Source organism: Amaranthus tricolor, chromosome 16, assembly GCF_026212465.1.
Source record: "Amaranthus tricolor cultivar Red isolate AtriRed21 chromosome 16, ASM2621246v1, whole genome shotgun sequence".
NCBI lineage: Eukaryota > Viridiplantae > Streptophyta > Magnoliopsida > Caryophyllales > Amaranthaceae > Amaranthus > Amaranthus tricolor.
The window spans coordinates 5,474,190-5,497,464 of record NC_080062.1 but is presented as its reverse complement, the minus strand read 5'-3'; the positions used below and the strand labels follow the sequence as shown (position 1 = coordinate 5,497,464).

The window sequence follows — 23,275 nt, the reverse complement described above, 5'->3', positions numbered from 1 at the left end:
AGAGCATGTTCTCTTCGATTTAATTGGAGTTCTACTTACTCCTATTGTATTAGATTAAATCGGACCAAATTATATCAGATCAAAATTGTTCAGATCAAATTGTTTCAGATCAAATTAGACTAAATCAAATCAAGTCAGAATAGCTAGACCAGCTCAAACTTAATTAATCAGATCAAAAAAAATTGTTATTGTTGTTGTTGTTTTTGTTGTTAATAATAATAATAATATCTTAAGTAATACTATTATCATTTATCATTAACAAAAATATTACAGTAATACTACCATTATGAACTCAAATAAAATCATATCATACTAGATTAGAATAGGTTAGATCAAACTAGATCAGATATTAAATCAAATCAGTTGAACCGGGCACGATCAGATCTGAACAGATCAAACCTTATCAAAATCGGATCATAATCAATCAGATCAGATAAAGAGAAAATGCCTGAAATTTTTGGAGTTATTTGATAAATTATTAAACAACTATTAACTTTTAACTTTAGCATAGTATTAGCAAATAATTTTTAGCTTATGAAATTGATTTTTTACGTAACTATATGACTAATTTTCAAAATTAGCTTAAAATTATCATTAAAAAATACTTTTTTGACGGGGCGTTTGGTCGAGATCAACTAAGATATGCCATTGGTTTCTTGGCTTGTTGTTTACTCAGTGAAAAAAAAAAAAAAAAAAAAAAAAAAAAAAAAAAAAAAAAGAAAAACTTGATTGAGAAATGATTATAATTTAGTTAAATAAAGTCGATTTTAAAATAAAAATAGTTGTTTTTTAAAATTGATTTTTAGCTTGTTAAACCATTTTTAATACAAAACCAATAATTAATAAATCATCACCAATAAATATTATTGCTAACAAATTATCTTATAAAGCTAACTTAACATTAATAATGTTACTGACCTTAAACCAATAATCATTTATGTCAAACATCCTTACAATTTCAATGTACTTCCTTTTTTTTTGGCAAGAATATTGCTTCTAATTTCTCTTTCCTATGAGAGAGAACGATGTGATTAGAAAACATAGTATATATGAGTACTTGAAATGCAAGGGTTTAAGGATTTGATGAAGAACAAATGAATAAAAGAAAGCACAAAAATAGAGCAACATAATAGAGAAAACAAACACACAAGATTGATGAGGTATCCTTAAGATACCTTCCCCTCAAAACAAGTTTACTTTTATTAATGAATCAAAAAACATAAATGACAAAACTCACCTTAAACCTTGAGAACACTCTCTCAAGATAAAAGACAACACCTTTAATGGTGATCTCTCACAAACACACTAATACAAGGAAGAAGAAACTCTAATGGTTATAACCCTAGTGGCCTCAATTGTATTAGTCTCTAACTAATTTCCTAAGCCTATTTGAGCCTTTATATAGCCCACAGTATGTAGATGTTAAGTAAACCCCAGGACAAGTACACTTGATGCCCAAGCAAACGTCCCCAAAACAGAAAGTCGACATTTGGGCCTGGACAATACCGCTCGAACGAGCAGACTAGCTATGCGAATGAGCGCTCCTTCAGCTTATGCTACTTCCTTCGTGTTGTTGTTGCCTTGTTCGAGCAAAGTTTCTCTTGAGTCCTGCCTCGTTCAAGGCAGAACTCCAACCTTTCCTTTAGCACTGTCTTACCTTCATCAAAGCTTCTCAAGTGCTCTCTCTTGTTCACTTCATCAAGTGATTCAAATCTTATCTCATCACCATATCCCATGCCACTCTGATCTTCACTCTTAAATGTGCATGATAGAGCATGGGCATTTATGTGATCAAAGTCATCACTAACTTCATGAGAATTGGTTCTTGCTCGGACAATACTCCTATAAAGCATGCTTTTATTGCTTATACTATCTTTCATATATATATATATATATATATATATATATATATATATATATATATATATATATATATATATATATATATGTATATATGTATATATGTATATATGTATATATGTATATATATATATATATATATATATATATATATATATATATATATATATATATATATATATATGTATATATATATATGTATATATATATATATATATATATATATATATATATATATATATATATATATATATATATATATATATATATATATATGTATATATATATATATATATATATATATATATATATATATATATATATATATATATATATATGTATATATGTATATATGTATATATATGTATATATGTATATATGTATATATATATATATATATATATATATATATATATATATATATATATATATATATATATATATATATATATATATATGTATATATATGTATATATGTATATATATATGTATATATATATATATATATATATATATATATATATATATATATATATGTATATATATATATATATATATGTATATATATATATATATGTATATATATATATATATATATATATATATATATATATATGTATATATATATATATATATATATATATATATGTATATATATATATATATATATATATATATATATATATATATATATATATATATATATATATATATGTATATATATATATATATATATATATATATATATATGTATATATATATATATATATATATATATATATATATATGTATGTATATATATATATATATGTATATATATATATATATATATATATATATGTATATATATATATATATATGTATATATATATATATATATGTATATATATATATATATGTATATATATATATATATATATATATATATATATATATATATGTATGTATATATATATATATGTATGTATATATATATGTATGTATATATATATATATATGTATATATATATATATATGTATATATATATATATATATATATATATATATATATATATATATGTATATATATATATATATATATATATGTATATATATATATATGTATATATATATATATATGTATATATATGTATATATATATATATATATATATGTATATATATATATATATATATGTATATATATATATATATATATATGTATATATATATATATATATATATATATATATATATATATATATATATATATATATATATATATATATATATATAACACGTTATATGTGTCTTGAATTGTGGTATAATTTATGTGGGGTTAAGGTTCAAATATTATGTTATAATAGTATGAAAATAGGGTTGGAGGACCAAAAATTGAAATAAAAAAATATACATTTTGAATTTTATTAGCGGGGAGTTATCGTACAAACCCATGCATTTGGATGGGCGATGAGTCGCCTCGCACCCTATGTGCTCTTTGTGAGTTTTTTCTTCCTGCATCTTGACGGTTAGATTCGGGTAATAAATTTATTTGAGTCTTCTCTATTATTATATCTTTAATACCCGAATCACTGTGTAATTTTATATCTTCTCAATCACATTACCCTAAAATTCTTGCCTAAACACAATTTAGGATGATCTTCAACTTTCTTTTTTCCCTCCTAATTTTTTTTGACCTTAATAACTTATGCCCACCTCTAATGAGCAACCCTTGGGTGTACTATGATATGTTGTCTTGATTATTTTTACTATACTTTTAAATTTGACAATAATTTACATTTTTCTTATTTCGTCCACGTACACATATTTTCTTATTTTCTTATTTGATCGATAATATATCTCTTCCTTCCTCTATTAATTTTTTTTATCTCTCTCTCAAAACTCTATCAATACATTACAATATAATATATTTTTAGTGTGATATATTCAAAAACGTTTAATTTAAATATTACTTAAAAATTCTAATTGTATATATAGTGGATTTAGTGACAATTATTAGACTATTTAACAGCATAATAAAAGATTATACTATATTTTTTTGCGACATAGGATCTAATGATATTTTTCATAAATGTAACTATAGATTAGATAACAATTACATATGTCACTAAAAGCCAAATAAAATATCATTAACATTTTAAAGTGAAACTTAAAATAAAACCAACAACTATGAAACTAAAACAATAAATTAGTGATATTTCTTTTAATGTTACTAAATTATATATTGCAATGGTGATGGAAGAAACACACAATGAGAATGAATACTTATTAGAGGCAAGTGCAATATTGTGCTAACAAACATGATGATAACGTCACAAGTAATTAGTAGTGTTAAAGAATATACTTGCTGATAATCAAATACAATTTGGCTATTTGGGGAAAGTTGGGACAGATATGAATCCAACATATGGGCACAGCATGCGAAGGGTCAATGATTCATGCTTAATTCTATTTATTATCAAGTATCAACTATATTCAATCCTTAAGTCATCTTCTTTCAACTTTGTCTCCCTCAAATTTGTTAATTAATTCTTAATTTATTAAGAGGGCATTTGCTTATTAGTATAAAATGAATTGCATAAGTGACTCTTGAAGTTATTACAATTTAAGATCATGGGATGTTAGTAAATGACTGATAGTTGATAGTTGGTAGTTAATTAGAGTGATTGATTTGACTAGCTGATTTTGAATGCAAAACTAAGAGTAGATTTTTCCTAAATAGCTTATTTATAACAACATAAGATATTTCAACCAACTAATCTATTAAACACTAGCATTAAAGAGTTTGAATATCAACCATCAATTTGTGCCAAAATAAGCTAAAATTGTCCAATAAGCTATTGTTAAACGCCCTCTATATTAATTGAATTTATTAATCAACCTTAGCATAGTTTGTTATTGGTAGCGTATATAACATATTATTGGGTTATATTCATTCTCTTAAGCTTTACTTAATATGGTAATAGAAGTCAACGTGACGGAAAATAATAGAAACCTCATACACCCCTTATAACTTCACGTAAAACATTAGCGTCAAACATGTATTCCAATAAATTTTGCTTTTAACCCAAATAAAGCAATAATCAAAGCAATCCATTTGAGAAAATCTTGGAAACCGTACATTATTTGTAAGGTGTTAGATTATTTTAATATAAGAATTAAGAAATATAATTATCTCTAATTTTTACAACATAAACACATAATAATTATATGTGTTATGGCGTTTGAACATTTTGTAAAGCCGTTTATAATAATTAATTAATCTTAATTCTAATGGTGGACATAATTAATTTCTCTTATATCTTTGTGGTTGATGTGCAAAGAATTTGTTATTAATATAAAATGTTAGTCATAAGAAAACAACCTAGGAAAAGAGAAGAGACAAAGAATTAGGTTGAAGCCAATTTGTTGAAACTTGAAGTAGTTGCCGCATGAATAGCCACCATGGGGATATTCAATTTTAAATGCATTTTTAGAATTTTTAAAGTCATTTTCAAATTTTAATATTATTATTTTTCTAATTAGAGGTGATTCTATGATATAAATATGAACACTCAACTTTACATGTATAGAGAAATCGGTTTATGTTTCTATAATCTATATTATATACTCCACAATTCATTATGAATAAGATTTTTAATCAAATGACTCATTATAACCTTTATAGACTCGTGCCTAGATTCTCCAAGATTTTGATTGAGAGTCAGATGGTGCCATTTTTTCATTTAGAAAAGAACATTTTACGAGTTACAATCTTAAAATTTTGGATTTTGCAAATTACGGTCTTCATGTTTATTTTTTTGGGAATTACAATCACCAAACTATCAAAGTCTACAACGTTCAGACTAAATCACAAAATTCCGACCACTTAACCTAAATTTCAACCACCAATGCAAAATGGTCGGAATTCTGTGATTGACCTAAACGTTGTAGATTTTTATATCTTGATGACTATAATTCGCAAAAAATAAATATTAAGGTTGTATACGCAAAAATGGTAAATTTTAATATTGTGATTCGAAAATCATTCTTTACAAAATATTGATAATATTTTTAGTTCTTTCTATTAGGGATTAGTTGATTACCCACCCTAATAATTTTGTAAAGATGTTTGGTTCTAGATTATAAATCTTTTGTTTTACCAAAAAATAAGTAGATATTGACTAAAAATTAAAGAATCATTATTCGAAAATATTGATGATGATGATGAACATGAAGATGTAGACCTTAATTTGTACTAAATATGCCCAATTTTAAAGTGGTCTTCATTGCTAATAGTATAATAATCATTTTTTAACCTTCTTAAACTCTGATCATAAATACTATAAGCTAAGTATACCGAATACGATGATAATGTGATATTAACGAGCCTCAAAATATTGACTTGAGTCCTAAAAATGACTTGAAAAAGGGTCACATTTATTACTCAACTTAACTCCTTTGAACAAGTTTTTGAAGTTTTGTCAATTTTTTAAATTTAAATTATTTTTTAAAGTCAAAATTGACAATATTTTCAGTCAATGTTTTTTGTTGATTCCTTATAATTAGCTCTTTACTATAAGAGAAATTGTTTTTATAAAAAAAACAAATATATAGTATTTTTGCATAAAATAATATTAATTAAGAAATATTTTAAATACTGAACCCTTTGAGTCAAACCCAATCCTTAAAATTTTAAAATGATCCAACTTGAAAACTCCCAATCTTTAAAATTTTAAAATGATCCAACTTGAAAACTAGTCGATTTAGTGAATCATAAGTTAGTATAGGGATTGAAATACTACTGCATCGAGTCAATGATCTTACTAGGCCTATCTGTAGCCTAAGAAAATTAAGTACGATGTATTCCTATAGAGTAAAATGGAATTTGTTTCAATGCTGTAAGCCTCCCTTGATTTTTTCTAGCTCCACCAATTCGAAATACTAGCTACATTACGGCTATTGGTATTATATCTTTATATTTCAAACTTATTTTATATATGACAGTGTATAAGAAAAAAACGTCGTCAATGAAGACTTTGTTTGAATCGTTTAATCACATGCTCTCATGATGTCAAAGTTTTATAATTTTAAGTTACTCATAATTTACAATATGTAAATGATATAATTAACATACCCTCTTCTATTCTGCCTAGTAATCTCATTTACCTTTTGATCACTATTCACTTATTATTCTTAATTTGTATTTTATTATTAATCTATAAGTTAAAACATAGTTAATTCAAATCTTGTTTGATTTGCCTCAAATTCAATGCAAGAATTATTAAAATTAACTTTCCATAATTTGTAATTATTCACTATTAGAAATATTATGGCTTAAAATATTGTCTTGGCAAATGTAGAAAAGGTAAATAAGACTAGTAGGCTAAATAAAAGAAAATACTACCTCCAATTCATCTAAAATGTTTCATTTACTTTTGGGACACTATTCATCTATTACTCTTAAATTGTATTTTATTATTAATCTATAAGTTAAAACATAATCATCTGGGATCTTATTAGATTCGTTTTGATATAAAAATTGTTAATATCAACTTTTTATAATTTTTAATTATACATAACTCAATATATTAAGAATCGAATAAGTGCATTGCATAGAGCGCATAAAATAAATGGGATATTTTAGATGAATAGGAGGTAGTATTAAACTGGAACACAAATTCTTGTATGAGACGGTCTTACCGTAAAATGTGCCTCATACTTTGGTTAAATAGCCCAATAATAAAAAATTTTAGCATAATAGACTTTTTGTATTGACTCATCTCACGGTGAAATGATCTCCTACAAAAGGGGCTTAACTGTAAAATAAGTCAAACATTGCTAGTGTAATGCAACAAAGGAAGGAATAAATACCATAACGTATACAATAAGTATGTTTGTATATGTATATTTTGTCATAAATTTGATTTGATTTGATAATACCTTCTTTAATACTTCCTCCATTCTAATTCAATTGAAACATTTGTTTTTTCACGTAGTCCAATGTACTATTTTAATCTTTAATATTTTTACTTGTATATAATAAAAAATTATAAAAATTTGATATGAATAATTTTTGCAATGAGACAATCAAACAAGATCTCATGACTATATTTTAACCTATAGATTAAAAATTAATCACAAATTAAGAGTCATAAATAAATAGTATTATAATTACCAATATTACAACTAATATGAAACGAAAGAATAGAACGAGTCATGCACTCTACAGTTTTTATGCGAAAAGATCATTTCATTCTACAAGTTGATTTTCATAATATCTCAAAACCCTTTTTATGTGCAAGGAAAGGGGCAACACCCAAACAAGAAGCAATGTATTTTCCTATTTAAAATCTGAGGTATTCTTGATAAAGACCCTTTCATAGTAAGACGATTTTAAAATAACAAATTTATATGCTAATATTTATATTAGTTGAGCTGTCCAACCCATGTATGAGGAATATATTTGAAATCTACTTTTGTGATTTGTGAAAGACAGTCTATCGAAGAAACGAACTCAAAACAAGATGCTCATATGTTAGTAATTGTATTAGTTGGACTATTTAATTCATTTATGAAAGGTTTCTTATAACGACACTATCTCATACAAAAATTTGTATATATTTTTCATTGAAGTGGTTCAGAAAAGTTGTAGACTTACGCGTAAAATGGGCGCTTTGCGACTCATCATGCAACCATTTTTGGTATGATACATGTATCAACAAGACGGAAACTTGTGACATTTTTTGCTCAACACATTAAAATTTGAGTGTCTATTAGAAAAATAATTGTTTATTAGAGTAATGAAGTTAATGGCTAGGTAATTGTTATAAAGATATTTAGTAAAAATTATTTATTAATATTTGACTCTTACTAGTTAAAGTGTATAAAATGTCAAAACTCAAAAGAGAAAGAAAAAATCGATCACATTAGTTTTTAATTTTAGTTTAAAAATAACTTTCATAATAAGTTGTAAGCTTTTTAGTTTTTTTTTTAGCTTTTTGGCTAGTTAAAATGTCCAAAGCCAACGGTCTAACAAAAAAGTTAGGAGGTGTCTGGCAATTGGTTGTTGCCTGTTGATGGTTGGCTTTTTCAATTGGCTTGTTTGACCAACCGGAATTGTTGGCTTTTAAGCTAGCTAAAAAAGTCAAATTTTTTTAGAGATGTTTGGTAAATTTGAATACTGATTGTTGGCTGTTTATCAGAGAAAAAGTGGGCCAACAAATCAAAAGCTAAAAAAAAAAGCTAGCTGGAGCAGTTTTTTCATTTTAGCTTAAAAGCCAGCTTTTGAGCTGCTTTAAAAGCCATTTACTAAATACTTTACTAACAAGCCAAAAACCAAAAGTCTAACCAAAAAATCATATAACAAACAATCCTTAATTAAAGTCAATTGTGAAATGCACCCTCTATAATCTAGAAGTATATAATAAACATGGGCAAGCCACGAGAGGGCCTAGCATGGGCTTATTAAATAATAATAGTATAACTATTAAAGTAACAACATCTCAAAAAATAATTTTTTTTCGTTAATAAAAATCCGGTGGTAAATTAAGGGAAGCTTTATCTCAAAAAATAATGTAGGGTAAATAAAAGAATTTGAAAATAATTTTAGAATATTATATAGATAATGTTTGATAAACAACTGATAGTTGGTAGCTGGTAGCTAATTACACTAACTGATTCAACCAGCTGATTTTAAATCCGCTGCTATGTGTAGTTTGTTCAAAAACAACTTATTCATATAAAGTATTTCATTCAGATAATGTATCAAATACCAGTTGTATTTATCCTCTATTTGTATTAAAATAAATTAAAATTATCTAATAAACAATTTTATCGAACACCCCAAACTATTTTTGTAAATATTGTCAAACAAATAGAAAAAAAAACTAAATAAAAACTATAAAAGATATCTAAATCATTGTTAGTTTCAACATATTTTCATAGTGATTTTTAATTTTCTTCTTGAATCTTGGTGTTTAACTCTTTATTTTAGGATTAATTAGAAGAGTCAAAACAAATCCTAAAATTCAATAATTACCCGATTTTATAAATTATAATTAAATCAAATATGATATAAAAATATATTTAAAATTAATTAAAAAATCACAATAAAAACAAAAATAATTTTAAATCGACCAAAAACACTTAATACCAAATCTATCCAATGATTTAAATTAACACCCCTATAAACATGTTTAAAGAAGCTATTCTCACAATGAAAAACTTTGTTAATCGCTAGATTTGGGCTACAAATATTTCGCACAAAATAAAATAAAACTCATCCATAACATAACCCAAAACAAAGCACCACGCGTCAATTTCTCTTAAAACCAATGCTTTTACACCACGTCATCAATATACAAGTGGGATCCACTTTCTCTCTCCTCCTTCCCTATAAAACCCACCATAATCTCTCCATCACCAAAACTATCCCAATTCAAATCATCATAAATCAAATCCTCCATTACTGTAAATTCTCAAGCTCACATACCTCCATTAACAATCACCTCAAAATCCCCCAAGAACTGGCTAATATCACAGCACTGGAGGCCACAAACCAAGAATCCACCAACAAACAGGTGGTACTTGCGCTTTATGAAGCCCTAAATTCTCGCGACGCCGATAAGGTCTCCAACCTTCTAGCTTCCGATCTTGAGTGGTGGTTCCATGGTCCGCCATCTCACCAATTTCTGATGCACATCCTGAGTGGAGACGGAGATTCTGTAAGTTCTAGTTTCGTTTTTAATCCACAATCAATCGTAGCCTTTGGTTCTCTTGTTTTAGCTGAAGGCTGCGATCATAATCGTTCAATCTCCTGGGTTCATGCTTGGACGGTTACAGATGGGATAATCACTCAAGTGCGTGAGTATTTCAATACTTCTGTTACTGTTACTCGTCTTGGAAATCGTAACAATCTTTCTACACCGTCTGATTCTAATCAGATCTGTTCTAATCATCATCATTGTCAACCTCTTTGGGAAAGTAGTCTTTCTAATCGGGTTGGGAAATCGGTTCCGGGTTTGGTTCTTGCTCTTTGATTCGGGTTATGGGCTGAATGTTAAGGGTTTGTAATTTCTTTGAGTCTTGTTTAAAGTGTGATTTCATTGTATTATTATACCTGTTGGTTTGGTTGTGGTTTGAAGTTTTTTCTTGTTCTGTAATGTATTTGTTGTACTGGTGACTGGTGTGTAAAATGGAGTTCTGTTGTACAATAAAACTGTGTCGTTTTAATACTTTTCTTTCTTTCAACTTGTTTTTGTTATTGAACTAACTAAAAAAAATATTCCCTCTAAATCATATTAATTGTACTATTTAATTAAAAAAAATATAAAAGATAGATATTAAAAAAATTTATATTAAAACGAATTAAACAAGATTTTATTTGACTATATTTTCGGTTTCAACACTCTAATTAAATATAAAATACAAATTGCTTCGAATTGAAAGGTATATGAAAGAACATAATACCCAGTCCGTCTTATTCATTTTGTTGTATTTTCAATGTTTTGAAATATTTTCTATATTAATGCAGTTAATATATAACTTAAATTATAGTCAAGTAAAATCTTACTTCGTCTAATTGTATATTTTTATAATATTAAAAATATTAATTTTTAGTTAAATATTTCATAATTTAAAATAATCAAAATAAAAAATCAGTTAAAAAGTTAAATCTCAAATGTGTAAAGTATAATAAAAGGGACAAAATTAATTTTAATTACAGCCTATATTCTTTATTTAATTTAAATTTATATATTTAATTGTTTTAACCTCATTAGCACGTATCTTTCACGTTTTCCGTAAATTACAACTTTTGTCCTAATTAAATTTTGTATAAGATGTAGTAAAAAATGATAAAGATTTTTAGAAAGAAAAAGAGGAAAGAGATTAATTGAGACTGAAATAAGAGAGTCAAGGATGTGGTGATGTCAATTAAGTGTTCATTGAAAGTGTGTTTGACAAAGCAAGCCAAGGAGATATTTGGACGTTATGAGTTATGACGCTAACCACTAAACAATCACGAGTTTACCCTTCTATAAGACTGTCTTATAATGCTTTTAAATCTAAATTTAAAGCGTATTTAATTGATAGTACGTAGAAATATTATAACTAAAGTTCTACTATTAAGAAAATATGTTATTAGACGAATAAAATAAAAATTCACATAATTATGTTTTTTTATTCAGTAGCCGTAATATTCTAATAATATTAGGTGATGAATATTAGATGTGCAAAAATTAATTTTAGAGCAACTAGAAAAAGGAGAAAATGCCAATTTATTAACAAAGATAACATTTTGAGTCAGCTTCCAATGACTAGTTTTTAATAACGATTTTAGAAGAAAAATATCGTCTAATTAGTAGTATTAAATGGTGGTAATGAGAATTATTTAGTGTAAAATTTCATCAAAAGTTTAACGTCATTCCCATAGTGATGAAACTTTAATGAGAAAAAAGTTTTTTTTGTGTACAAATTCTCATTACCACATAATACCAACTCTCCCAATGGTAATGCATTGGAATAAATTTTATAAAAAACGAAATGATTAAATTTGGACAAACATGACCATCAAGGTAGCAAAAAGATTTTTCAATCAAAGTTACACTAGTTTTCATTCTCATTACCGCTGTTTAATATTACCTAATACCACCATGCACCAAATACCAGTAGTCTTCTTCGATCAATAAACTTAATCCTTGGTACAAGACGGATTTATGCAAATTTAATTGTGTTTAAGATGAATTTGTTTAAATTAATTGTGTTCAATTCCAAACAAAAAAGATACCATTAATCAAGAAGGAAATTGTTTTCAAATAGACAGGAATGCATACTTAAATGTCGTCATAAAGTACATAATTGTGAAATTGATGCATGAAATTAAGAATGGTTGAATTATGTGGTCCTTAATTCACTTTTTCTTTTTTCCTTTCATTTTACCATGCAATTATAAATAAAGCAACATTTTCTTAAAAATTTTGTTATACAAGGTAAAATTTTATAGCAAATGATAGAAATAATCATAGAAACAAGGTAAATGATATAGTTAAACTGAAAAGTTGGTTAGCAAATTAAAAATTTACTAAATAGAGATTATGAAAAGGAGAAATCTAACCCTGTAATCCAAATATTTATAAACATACATACATAAATTAAATAATACATATTAAACGAAAAATGAATTTAAAATTATATATAAAAGTAGCAATTTTAAATAGAGTTAGAAAACTTAAATTATAATATATCTATAATTTTAGAATATATATATATATATATATATATATATATATATATATATATATATATATTAAAGTTGCTCAAAAGTTTCAATGAGTGTTTTTTTTTATAATTCTATGATCTTATGAGCTTGACGAGTAACATCCATATTTCAAAGGTCTACCAATCAACTCATATTTTCTTTGATTTTTTAATTGCTAAAATTTTGATTTATGTTATTCAATACACTATTTTAATTTTTAATATTTTTAATTACATATTAAAATTTTTTAAATTTTAATAATTTCACATAATTATATTTTTATCCTACATAAAAATTTATGCAAGACAAAATTGATCAAATAAAAGAAGTATCGTCCAAAGAATGAACGCGTATGATTTTGATGATTGTACCATACACAACTCTTTAACCTTTTTACAAGTTGCAACAAATAGAAATAGACAAGACCCTCCAAAATTTGACTATTCGGGTCAAAATTTTAATAAATCAGGTTGAATAAAGCAAAATAAAATTTTAAATAGGTCAAAATAAGTTAATATTTATGTCTGTTTAGATTGACTCATTCTAATTTATTATCGAAAAAGTTCATTTAATAATCTTCTAATTTAATTTTGTTGGTTGACATGTTTATATATATAATAATATCATATAAAAAATAAAAATATGTAATTATTTATATGGAAACTAAGTCCAATAATAATCCAGCTAGACCCTTTACATTAAAACCCAATAATAACCCTTAACTTGTTGGGTCGATGTGCCGAATAAATACTTCTAATTTCAACTAGTGGTCAAAATAAATTGATAGCTTAACTATTTCACCTATTAGGCTTAGGACCAAGTATAATTGACATCACAAGTTATGGATAGGGCATGTAAAACAATTGTCGGACCTTCTCTAAAATTCGTCGTGCCGCCTCTCTTAAGTTATTATATTATTTTAAAAAAATAACTATTCAACTCTTTTAAATTTTTTTAATAATCAAATTATATATTATGTTAATCAAAAAAATTGCTCAAGATTCAATACTATGTATCTAAAATGATCAATAATTTAGACTATATATTTCAAAGGACCTTAAATTTAATGTTATATTTTTACACTATAAAAGTATAAATTTATTTCAACCGTTAAAAAACAATTTACGTAATCAAACAAGGACTTTAAATTAATTGCCATAATATGAAATAATAGTGATATTAAAGTGAAAAAAGAAAAGGAACAAAAAGACAATTTGTTGAGCCGTTTTTGGTGTTATTATGGGCAACTTGCTTTTCTGAGTACTTGTAGCTAGAGTACTTATTAGGCATACTAACTATAATATTAAATTAAAAAATTAAATTTTGTCTTAGTTGAAATATATAAAATTTTTCTCTAAAAAAACTTGAATTTAAATTTCATTGCTCTCTCTCTAGCTCTTTTTTCCCTTAGCCTACCTTACACAAAAAATTAAAATATTAAATAGAGTAATTTGCAAAGAAACACCTTATAAAACCAGTTTTTTTGTAAAAAAAACACCTTTTAAATTTTTTTTTGTAAAAAAACACCTTTTAATAGACTTTTTATTAAAAAAAAAAACCTTAAATCAGTTTTCGATGACTTTTATCAACTTTCAGGCGTTGACTTTTGAACTCAAATGGTATAGTCAACGCCTGAAAGTTGACAAAAGTCACCGACAACTGATTTAAGGTGTTTTTTTTAATAAAAAGTCTCTTAAAAAAATTTTTTTACAAAAAAAAATTTTAAAGGTATTTTTTTAAAAAAATTGATTTTATAAGGTGTGTTTTTGCAAATTTTCTCCTATTAAGTACAATAACTTAAGTTGACTACATTTGAACATGAGCTTGTTATGTGAATCGATTCTAATCTAAGTATAGTTGCACTCCCTTTTTGTCAAGGGTCTCCCCTTTTTGTTTTTCTTTTTTTTTTCGTTTAATTTACCTATGCTAGTTCATGTGCTTGGACCTTGGTCTTGATTTAGGCTACTACTTAGATATTGTACTTTCTTTGTTTTACATTTTGGCTATACACAAGAAATAAAAAAAAATCTTATTGAGAAAAAACTAAAATAGCCCTAGTGATAAGATGTGTTTGTGTGTATAAATAAAATAAAATTAAAGGTAATGAAAAAAAAAAGATAAAATAGAGAATAATGTAGATTATACCTTATTTATTTCTTCTAAACATAAATCCATTTAGATATGAAAGTATTGGCAAAATGTAAATATAAAAGAAAATATTTTTAGTTTGTTATTAAATTATTATTTCAAACCAACATCTAAACCTAATTCTATAAAAATAATTAAGTAAATTGGACGAAGAAAGTACCATTGATCGGTTTTTAACCACTAGTATATTGCTTGCAACTTGCACTTATAGTCGATAGTACTATTTTGGACTATATTTATTTATGGCAAAATCTTATTTATTATTTTTATAAGGATTGAACCGAAAAATAAGAGAGTTAGTGAGAATCAAAATTCAAATCTTATTATAGAATATAACATAAATGTAATTCTCACTGAGACAAAAGCGTGCATCCCCTAACGAACCACCACCCCTGCAACTATACTCCCACACCCTCATGCAAACACCAGCCATGACAGCCAGCCTCCCTAACTCCATCCCTACCACAAGTTTGGTGTAAATATATCATATTCCAACTCGTAACACAAGGAAAGTAGGGGAAGGGGTGCTCGTGGTGGACGATACGTATAGGGTTTAGGCGGTAGGACGGGTTTATTTGATGGTGGGGGAGGAACAGTGGAGAAAGGGCTAAGGGTGGGGGTGGGGTTGGAGCTAGGCTTGAGTAACCTTAATAGTAGATTGCAAGTCACCTAGGTTCATTGAACGTAAATGTGTCTAATACTTTATTTATTTGAAAAAAAATAATAAATGAATTTATTTTCAATGGATTATGAATATGATGTATTTTTTATAAATTTTTTCTATAATTTATAGTCTTACCGTTGAATTAACCCTTAATAAAGCTTCAATGGGCTTTATTGCATTATCATACATATATAAAACATTGCTTAAACTAATTAATGGCAATAATGTTAAATTAAAAAGGAAATATTATAATCAATCACCAATGGATCATTATTAAGGTCATTCACCCACTATAGGAGACACAAATGAGTTTCCTATGTCTACATGAATGGTATATACGTAGTATTGGACCACAAACCGTTGTCATTTTGTATCCAATAATAGTCATGTATGGTTGATGGAATTTATGAAACAATGGCTTGCACGTGTTGAATCCTGGCTGTGCTGAGTTGTCCTTAGAAACACCGGGCTGCCACACCTGCATGGTGTGGTATAAGTGTATAACCACTCCTTCCTCGCACACGCATTTACCGGAGATATTCATTCGAGTCATCAGCTTAATTTTATGTATTTTGGACACCATTTGAGCTACTCTTGAGCTACAAATAGAGTATTATGTGTTAAGTGACATTAATTTTTTGAGTTATTTGTGATAGACTAATACAATCTCAAAATAACACTAATACAAATTTAACTTTTCACGACATTTGATTTAGCGACATTAAAAAAATGCCATTGATTTATTTTTTTAGCGTAATAAACTAATAATTGTTTGTTTTTATTTTAAGTTCCACTATAAAGTGATTTAGTGACACTTAATTGACTTTTAATGACATATATAATTGTTATTATAGTCTATAGTGGCATTTATGAGAAATATTACTAGATCTATGTCGCAAAAAATTTTAGTAAAATATTTTATTATGCTTCTAATGGTTCTAATAAATGTAACTAAATCCACTATATATACTATTAGAAATTTGAAGTAGTAACATTTAAATTAAATATCGTTAAATTTATCCCACTAAAAACAAATTATGTTATTATGTAAGAAGTCTATTTGTTAATAATTTATATCATTAGATTAATTACTCCAAGTATAAGACACATGTTTTAGTACGACCTTCTCATACCAATTTTTGTCATTTGATATTGTGCTTGCGAAATTTTAGTATAAAAGTTATTGTAAAAAGTGTCATGCGGATCAGCCATTAGTTTAAAGATTCAGTACTAACTATATAAAGGAGGATAAGAAGGACCACAATCAAGCATGTAATTTTTTTGGCAATTATTTATACGAATATTCTATTTCAAAAGGAATAAAAACATATACTTTGCACATATTCTATATCAATATAATATTTTCTCCGTGTTATATTCTCTCCAATTCACTATTAATGTTCTATTTGCTTTGTGCATTCTATCCAATGTAAGTATTTAATTTTTAATATCTCTAATTGTGCATAATTAAAAATTATGAAAAGTTGATATGAATAATCCTTGCATTGAGACTTGCATTGAGACGATTCAAACAAGATTCCACTTAACTATGTTTTAACTTATAGATTAATGATAAAATACAAATTAAGAGTAAGAAATCAATAGTATCCAAAAAGTAAATGGGACATTACTAGTGAATTGGAGGGAGTATAATGTATGACTTTTTCAAAAATAATAAAATCAAGATAATACCATCTATGTAATGAATTTTGCCATTATTTAATTACTATTTGGAAATTCTACAAAAGGAAAATATAACATATTATCCTATATCCTATGGCATAGTACAAATAAAATACATTTTCATCAACTATTATTAGGTGTGTGATATGGTTCGAAGGTTTAGGAATATGGTGTGAAGGTATTCTGGTTTTTAGATTGTGTTTTAGTATTTGATATATTTGTATATATATATACATCTTACATTGTATGAAAGGGATGAAGGATCACATTATCCTACATGGTATCAGATTCATAGGTAATACCTCTGACCTTCATCCTCTTGTGCGCTTTCTGTCTGTCTCTATAACCTTTATCCTCTTCCTTTCTTGAACAAGACTCCTTCCTTAAAACAAGAATTCATGAACTTAATCATTTGGTTCCAGAATCCAATCCCATAGAAATTCATTGAACATAATCCAAAGACCAGAATACATTTTTATTTCCCGTCATGTTCAATTTGATGAGACACAATTTCCTATTGCCAAGCTAAAATTGGCCATGCCCTCGGAATATGAATTTTTGGACTCGCATTATCCTCTTGGATTACATCCACTGGTTAATCATCAGTCCAATATTCCAGACCTTCAATTTCCATCTTCTCATTCTAGGCAGTCTGCTTCACAGGTACCACGTGAAGGTGAGTCTGTCCCATTCTGTTCCCCGATTGATGAAGTTCATGTGCCTCTTCCTTCTTTCCAATCTAATTCTTCGTCCCAGCGTCTACATCTGGCTTCTGCCAATCACCCACATGATATAGGCTCCCATGCTCCTCTTGTCACTCTAGGTTGCCCCTCCTTTTCTCACAGTCCTCTCCCTCCTCCCCCGACCTTACCTACACATCCTATGACCACTCGTTTCCAACATGACATATTCAAGCTTTGCAAACCTCTTAATCTTTCCTTGATCACCACTCCTTCCCTTGTCCCACGCAATCCGAAAGAGGCTCTATCAAATCCTCATTAGAAGGAGGCTATGCAGGAAGAATATACTGCTCTTATTCGTAATGATACATTGGAGTTGGTTCCTAGTCCATCGAGGGTCAATATTATTCATTGTATATGGATTTTTTGTCATAAAACCAATTCTGACTGATCTTTTGCAAGGTATAAAGCTCGTCTTGTAGGTGATGGTAGTTCTCAACCGGTTGGTGTGGATTGGCGTGAGACATTTGGTTCGGTTGTCAAACTGGCTACGATACAAGTTGTTTTAAGCCTAGCCTCATCTAGGTCTTGGTCTACTCATCAGTTAGATGTCAAAAATGCTTTTTTGTAACGGACAGTTCTTTTCTAAGCAAAGGTTTAAAGTAATATAATAGTAAGTAACGCTAAGCGGAAGTCTATCGAACCGTGATTATTGCGAAAAAGAAATAAAACAAAAAAGAATTTTCAAAAAAAAAAACAAAGAAAACTTAATTGATTAAAATAAAATTTAAAATATTACATCTTTCTTTAATACATAATTATCGTCCATAATATAAACTACATACATATTATATCCTAATCTCACATAAACAATACAATAGCTTCTTAATAACTTCATGTAAAGTTAGCTGCAGCATCTGCTCCCCAAATATGGGAACAACCGATGGAAATCGGTCAACTTTAAAAAAAACCAAGTATAAAAACTTACCGCAATTATACAGGTATAGAAAATATATGCATTGCAATAAGTAATTTGCAAAGATAAGTGAAATCACAATAAATAATTTGCAAGGTATCTTATGTATTATAGGGAATTCATTTTAAGATTAGATTTATTTAAATATATTAAACTTCTGGTTCTTCTGCTTGAGTACCAGGGCATGATTTACTAACATTTCTGCTTGAGTGTTAGGGCGTGGAATTCGATTACTTATTTAATGAATGCAACACATATGATCTTTGTTTGATATATGTAAGGGCCTGTTAGGATGAGGTAAACCAAAACCCCTAACTTAGTGGGAGTCGTCACTTCTCCAGTACAATGTTGCTCGAGCCACAGATCAGGTTAAACAACCTTACTGTGTTCGCCGTATTTTACGTGCCGGAAAACACATCCCACGTTTTATACATGCCAGAAGCATGGTTCGGCATTTCCTTACTATCAAGCCTTTTTATTATCATGTTACTGTTTTCATATAAATGCAACATTACAATAACATATAATAGAAATAAATTTATAACAACTTACATATAAATAATCATTTATTATTAAACTAAATCAAAACTTAAATGGGTCTTTAGTATTTCTTTATAAATAAATTTTCAATTAAGCTTTATTAATTTCTTAATAATCAATTTCTTAAATGTCTATTTATTATGAATGATAAAATAAATAGTTCCATCATAAATAAATACCAAAAATATCTTTAAAAGGACATATTGGGTTTATTATAGATCTTAGCTCATTTATCCAAATTTTTAGAAAATAAAATTTTATTTCATTTAATTAATTTCTTAATAGCTTATTTTTAGATTTAGTACATGAATAATTAATTTCCTTAAGATCAAAATCTACACAAAATATTTTAAAATAAATAAATTATTATTAAATGAGTTGGTGTATATTCTTATTCACCAAAATAAATTAATTTTAATTATTATTTTCATTTTTCTTTCTTTTCGCCTATAATAACAATTTAGATATTAATTTATTTTCTTAAAAATTTAAATATCACAAAATTTCACAAAAATAAATTAAATGAAAAGAAAATACAGTAACATTAAAATAAATTATATTTAACCCAATTTATGAATTTCCTTATTTTATGCGTTTTTTAGCAAAAATTAATAATAATATTTAAACTCAACTATAATTCACGAAATTAATATAAAAGTTATATCTCATATATATATATATATATATATATATATATATATATATATATATATATATATATATATATATATATATATATATATATATATATGTACAGAAAATTTAAAAATATTAATATTTACTATTTTAATTAAAATTATTTCAAATTATGCGGTTTTTGGCAATTAAAATGAATAAATCATATAAAATAAATTACAACGAATTAATTCACCAAAATTTTCAGAAAATTAAATTTATATATTATAAACACATATAAAATTTATGGGCATAATTTTATGTAAATAAATATATGTAAGAATTTATACCTTTAATAATTTTACTATTAATTAATTTCCTTTGTTGTAGAATTTCTAGCCACAAAATTTAGCTTCCTCCCTTTGAATTTCTATAATTAATACTAAATACTATTATTAGGAAATTTTTGAGGATTTTTAGGAATTGTTCTAGGATTTTTAGAATTTTACTTTAGCAATTAGCTTATTTTTGAAATAAATTTTCTAATTTTCCTTCTCCCCTTTTTTTTTTTACCCACGGTATGCTTGGTTTATTTATAGGCTAAGGATTGTAAAATTATTTATTATTTTAATTTCCTTCATGGGCAAGAAAAATTAAGATAAGAACTAAATTATAATCATACCATCTAAATAAAAGCTAAATGGAATTATGCCACCTAACTTAGTTTTGCCGCCAACTTCTAGATTTTTATTTTTTAATTTATTTTACTTTTTTAAAATTTTATTATCATTATATATATATATATATATATATATATATATATATATATATATATGTATATATATATATATATATATATATATATATATATATATATATATATATATATATATATATATATATATATATATATATATATATATATATGTATATATATATATATATATCTTTTATTTTTAATCATAATTTAATATAGGAAATAAAAAGATTAAGTTATTGTAGGTAATTTAGCTAGACTTAATATTTAGGTAATTTATTTTAAAAGAAATAAATTATATATAAAAGAAAATCAAGAACTTAAGAAAGATTGGAATAAAATTCGAAATGGCATTAAAAAGAAAATAATAAAACGAAACGATTATTAATTTTGTCAAAATATTTAAGATTAAGAAAAAGAGTCTGTTACATTTTTACATGGTAGTTTGCAGGGAAAGGTGTATATGCATCAGCCTATGGGGTTTCATTATTATCAACATCGTGATTATATGTGCAGACTCAAGCGATCTATATATGGCTTAAAACAGGCTCCACATGCTTGATATCAGCGTTTTGCTAAGTATGTTTACTCCATTGGGTTTGTTAGTAATCTTTGTGATACCTCTTTGTTTATTTACTGTTGTGGTAAGGACATTGCTTTTTTGTTGCTATATGTTGATGACATTGTGTTGACTGCTTCATCTGACTCTCTCTGCCAGCATATCATATCTCTTCTGTCTTCTGAGTTTGCTATGAAGGATCTGGGCCTTCTTCATTATTTTTTGGGTATAAAAGTTACTCGTACTACTGATGGTTTGTTCTTGTCTCTGGGTAAGTATGCTACTGATATAATTGAGCGGGCTGGTATGTCATCGTGTAAGCCTTCTCACACCCCGGTGGATACTGCTCACAAACTTGACATCTGTTCTAGCTCTCCCGTTTCTGATCCGACTCTATATCGATGTCTTGTTGGAGCTCTTCAGTATTTGACATTCACTCGTCAGGATATATTTTATGCTGTGCAACAAATCTGTCTTCATATGCATGATCCTCGTAAATATCATTTCCATGTTTTGAAGCGTATTATTCGATATGTTCAGGGTACTATACAGTTGGGTCTTCATCTTATCGCTACTGTGTCATCATCCTTAGTGTGGATTACTGATGTGGATTGGGCTGGTTGTCCTGATACTAGACGGTCCACGTCTGGATATTGTGTGTATCTTGGTGATAACTTGATTTCATGGTCCGCAAAGAGACCATCTACTGTTTCTCGTTTTAGCACGGAGGCTGAGTATCGGGATGTTGCCAATGTGGTTGCCGAGACTTGTTGGCTTCGTAATCTTCTTCTCGAGCTTCACAGTCATATTCCTAAAGCGACCTTGGTCTATTGTGATAATGTTAATGCTATTTATCTTTCGGGAAATCCTATCCAACACTAGCGCACTAAAGCATATTGAGTTGGATATTCATTTTGTTCGTGAGAAGGTGGCTCGTGGTCAAGCCCGGGTGTTACATGTCCCCTCTCGTTTTAATATTGCAGATATATTCACGAAAGGCTTACCTCGGGTTTTATTTGATAAGTTTCGATTGGCGGGGTGTATTAGGTGTGTGATATAGTCCGAAGGTTTAGGAATATAGTGTGAGGGTATTCTGGTCTTTGGATTATGTTTTAGTGTTTGATATATTTGTATATATATACATCTTACATTGGATGAAAGGGATGAAGGATCACATTATCCTAAAACTATTTCTAAAATTGTGGAAGTATTTAATTATCATTTGTAAGAGAAAAGAAGTAGGAATATGTCATTTATAGAACACTTTAGAGTATAAATTTAAACTCTATGAAGAAGGCATATTCTTAGCGGATAGTATCAGATTCCAACACTATAATAAGGGCGAAACTCAAAAATAAAAGTTAAAAGGTTGAAAAATATAAAGCAATATTAACAATAAATTAAAAAAAAAAAAACTCAATTGGAAGTAACTCCTGAAAGTGGGCCACAGGGGCTAAGCTAAGCCCCTGCTAGTTCCTCATGTGGTTTCACTATTAAATACTCCTTTAATCCCTTTTAAGTTTATACAGATATTATATAAATGTAGTTTGTTAT

The 23,275-nt window shown here is 26.9% G+C and overlaps 2 protein-coding genes across 2 annotated transcripts; both read left to right on the top strand.

The window, feature by feature from the left end:
• The first annotated feature begins 10,107 nt into the window (after positions 1 to 10,107).
• Positions 10,108 to 11,075, top strand: LOC130803115 (uncharacterized). The gene has a single exon (XM_057667297.1). The coding sequence runs from the start codon at positions 10,176 to 10,178 to the stop codon at positions 10,878 to 10,880; it is 705 nt and encodes a 234-aa protein (XP_057523280.1). The 5' UTR covers positions 10,108 to 10,175; the 3' UTR covers positions 10,881 to 11,075.
• A 7,530-nt stretch (positions 11,076 to 18,605) lies between these two features.
• LOC130802462 (uncharacterized mitochondrial protein AtMg00810-like) lies at positions 18,606 to 22,603 on the top strand. Its single transcript, XM_057666478.1, has 3 exons — positions 18,606 to 18,649; positions 18,737 to 18,884; positions 21,812 to 22,603. Exons 1-3 carry the CDS (start codon positions 18,606 to 18,608, stop codon positions 22,601 to 22,603), a joined length of 984 nt encoding a protein of 327 aa, XP_057522461.1.
• Positions 22,604 to 23,275: the final 672 nt, after the last annotated feature.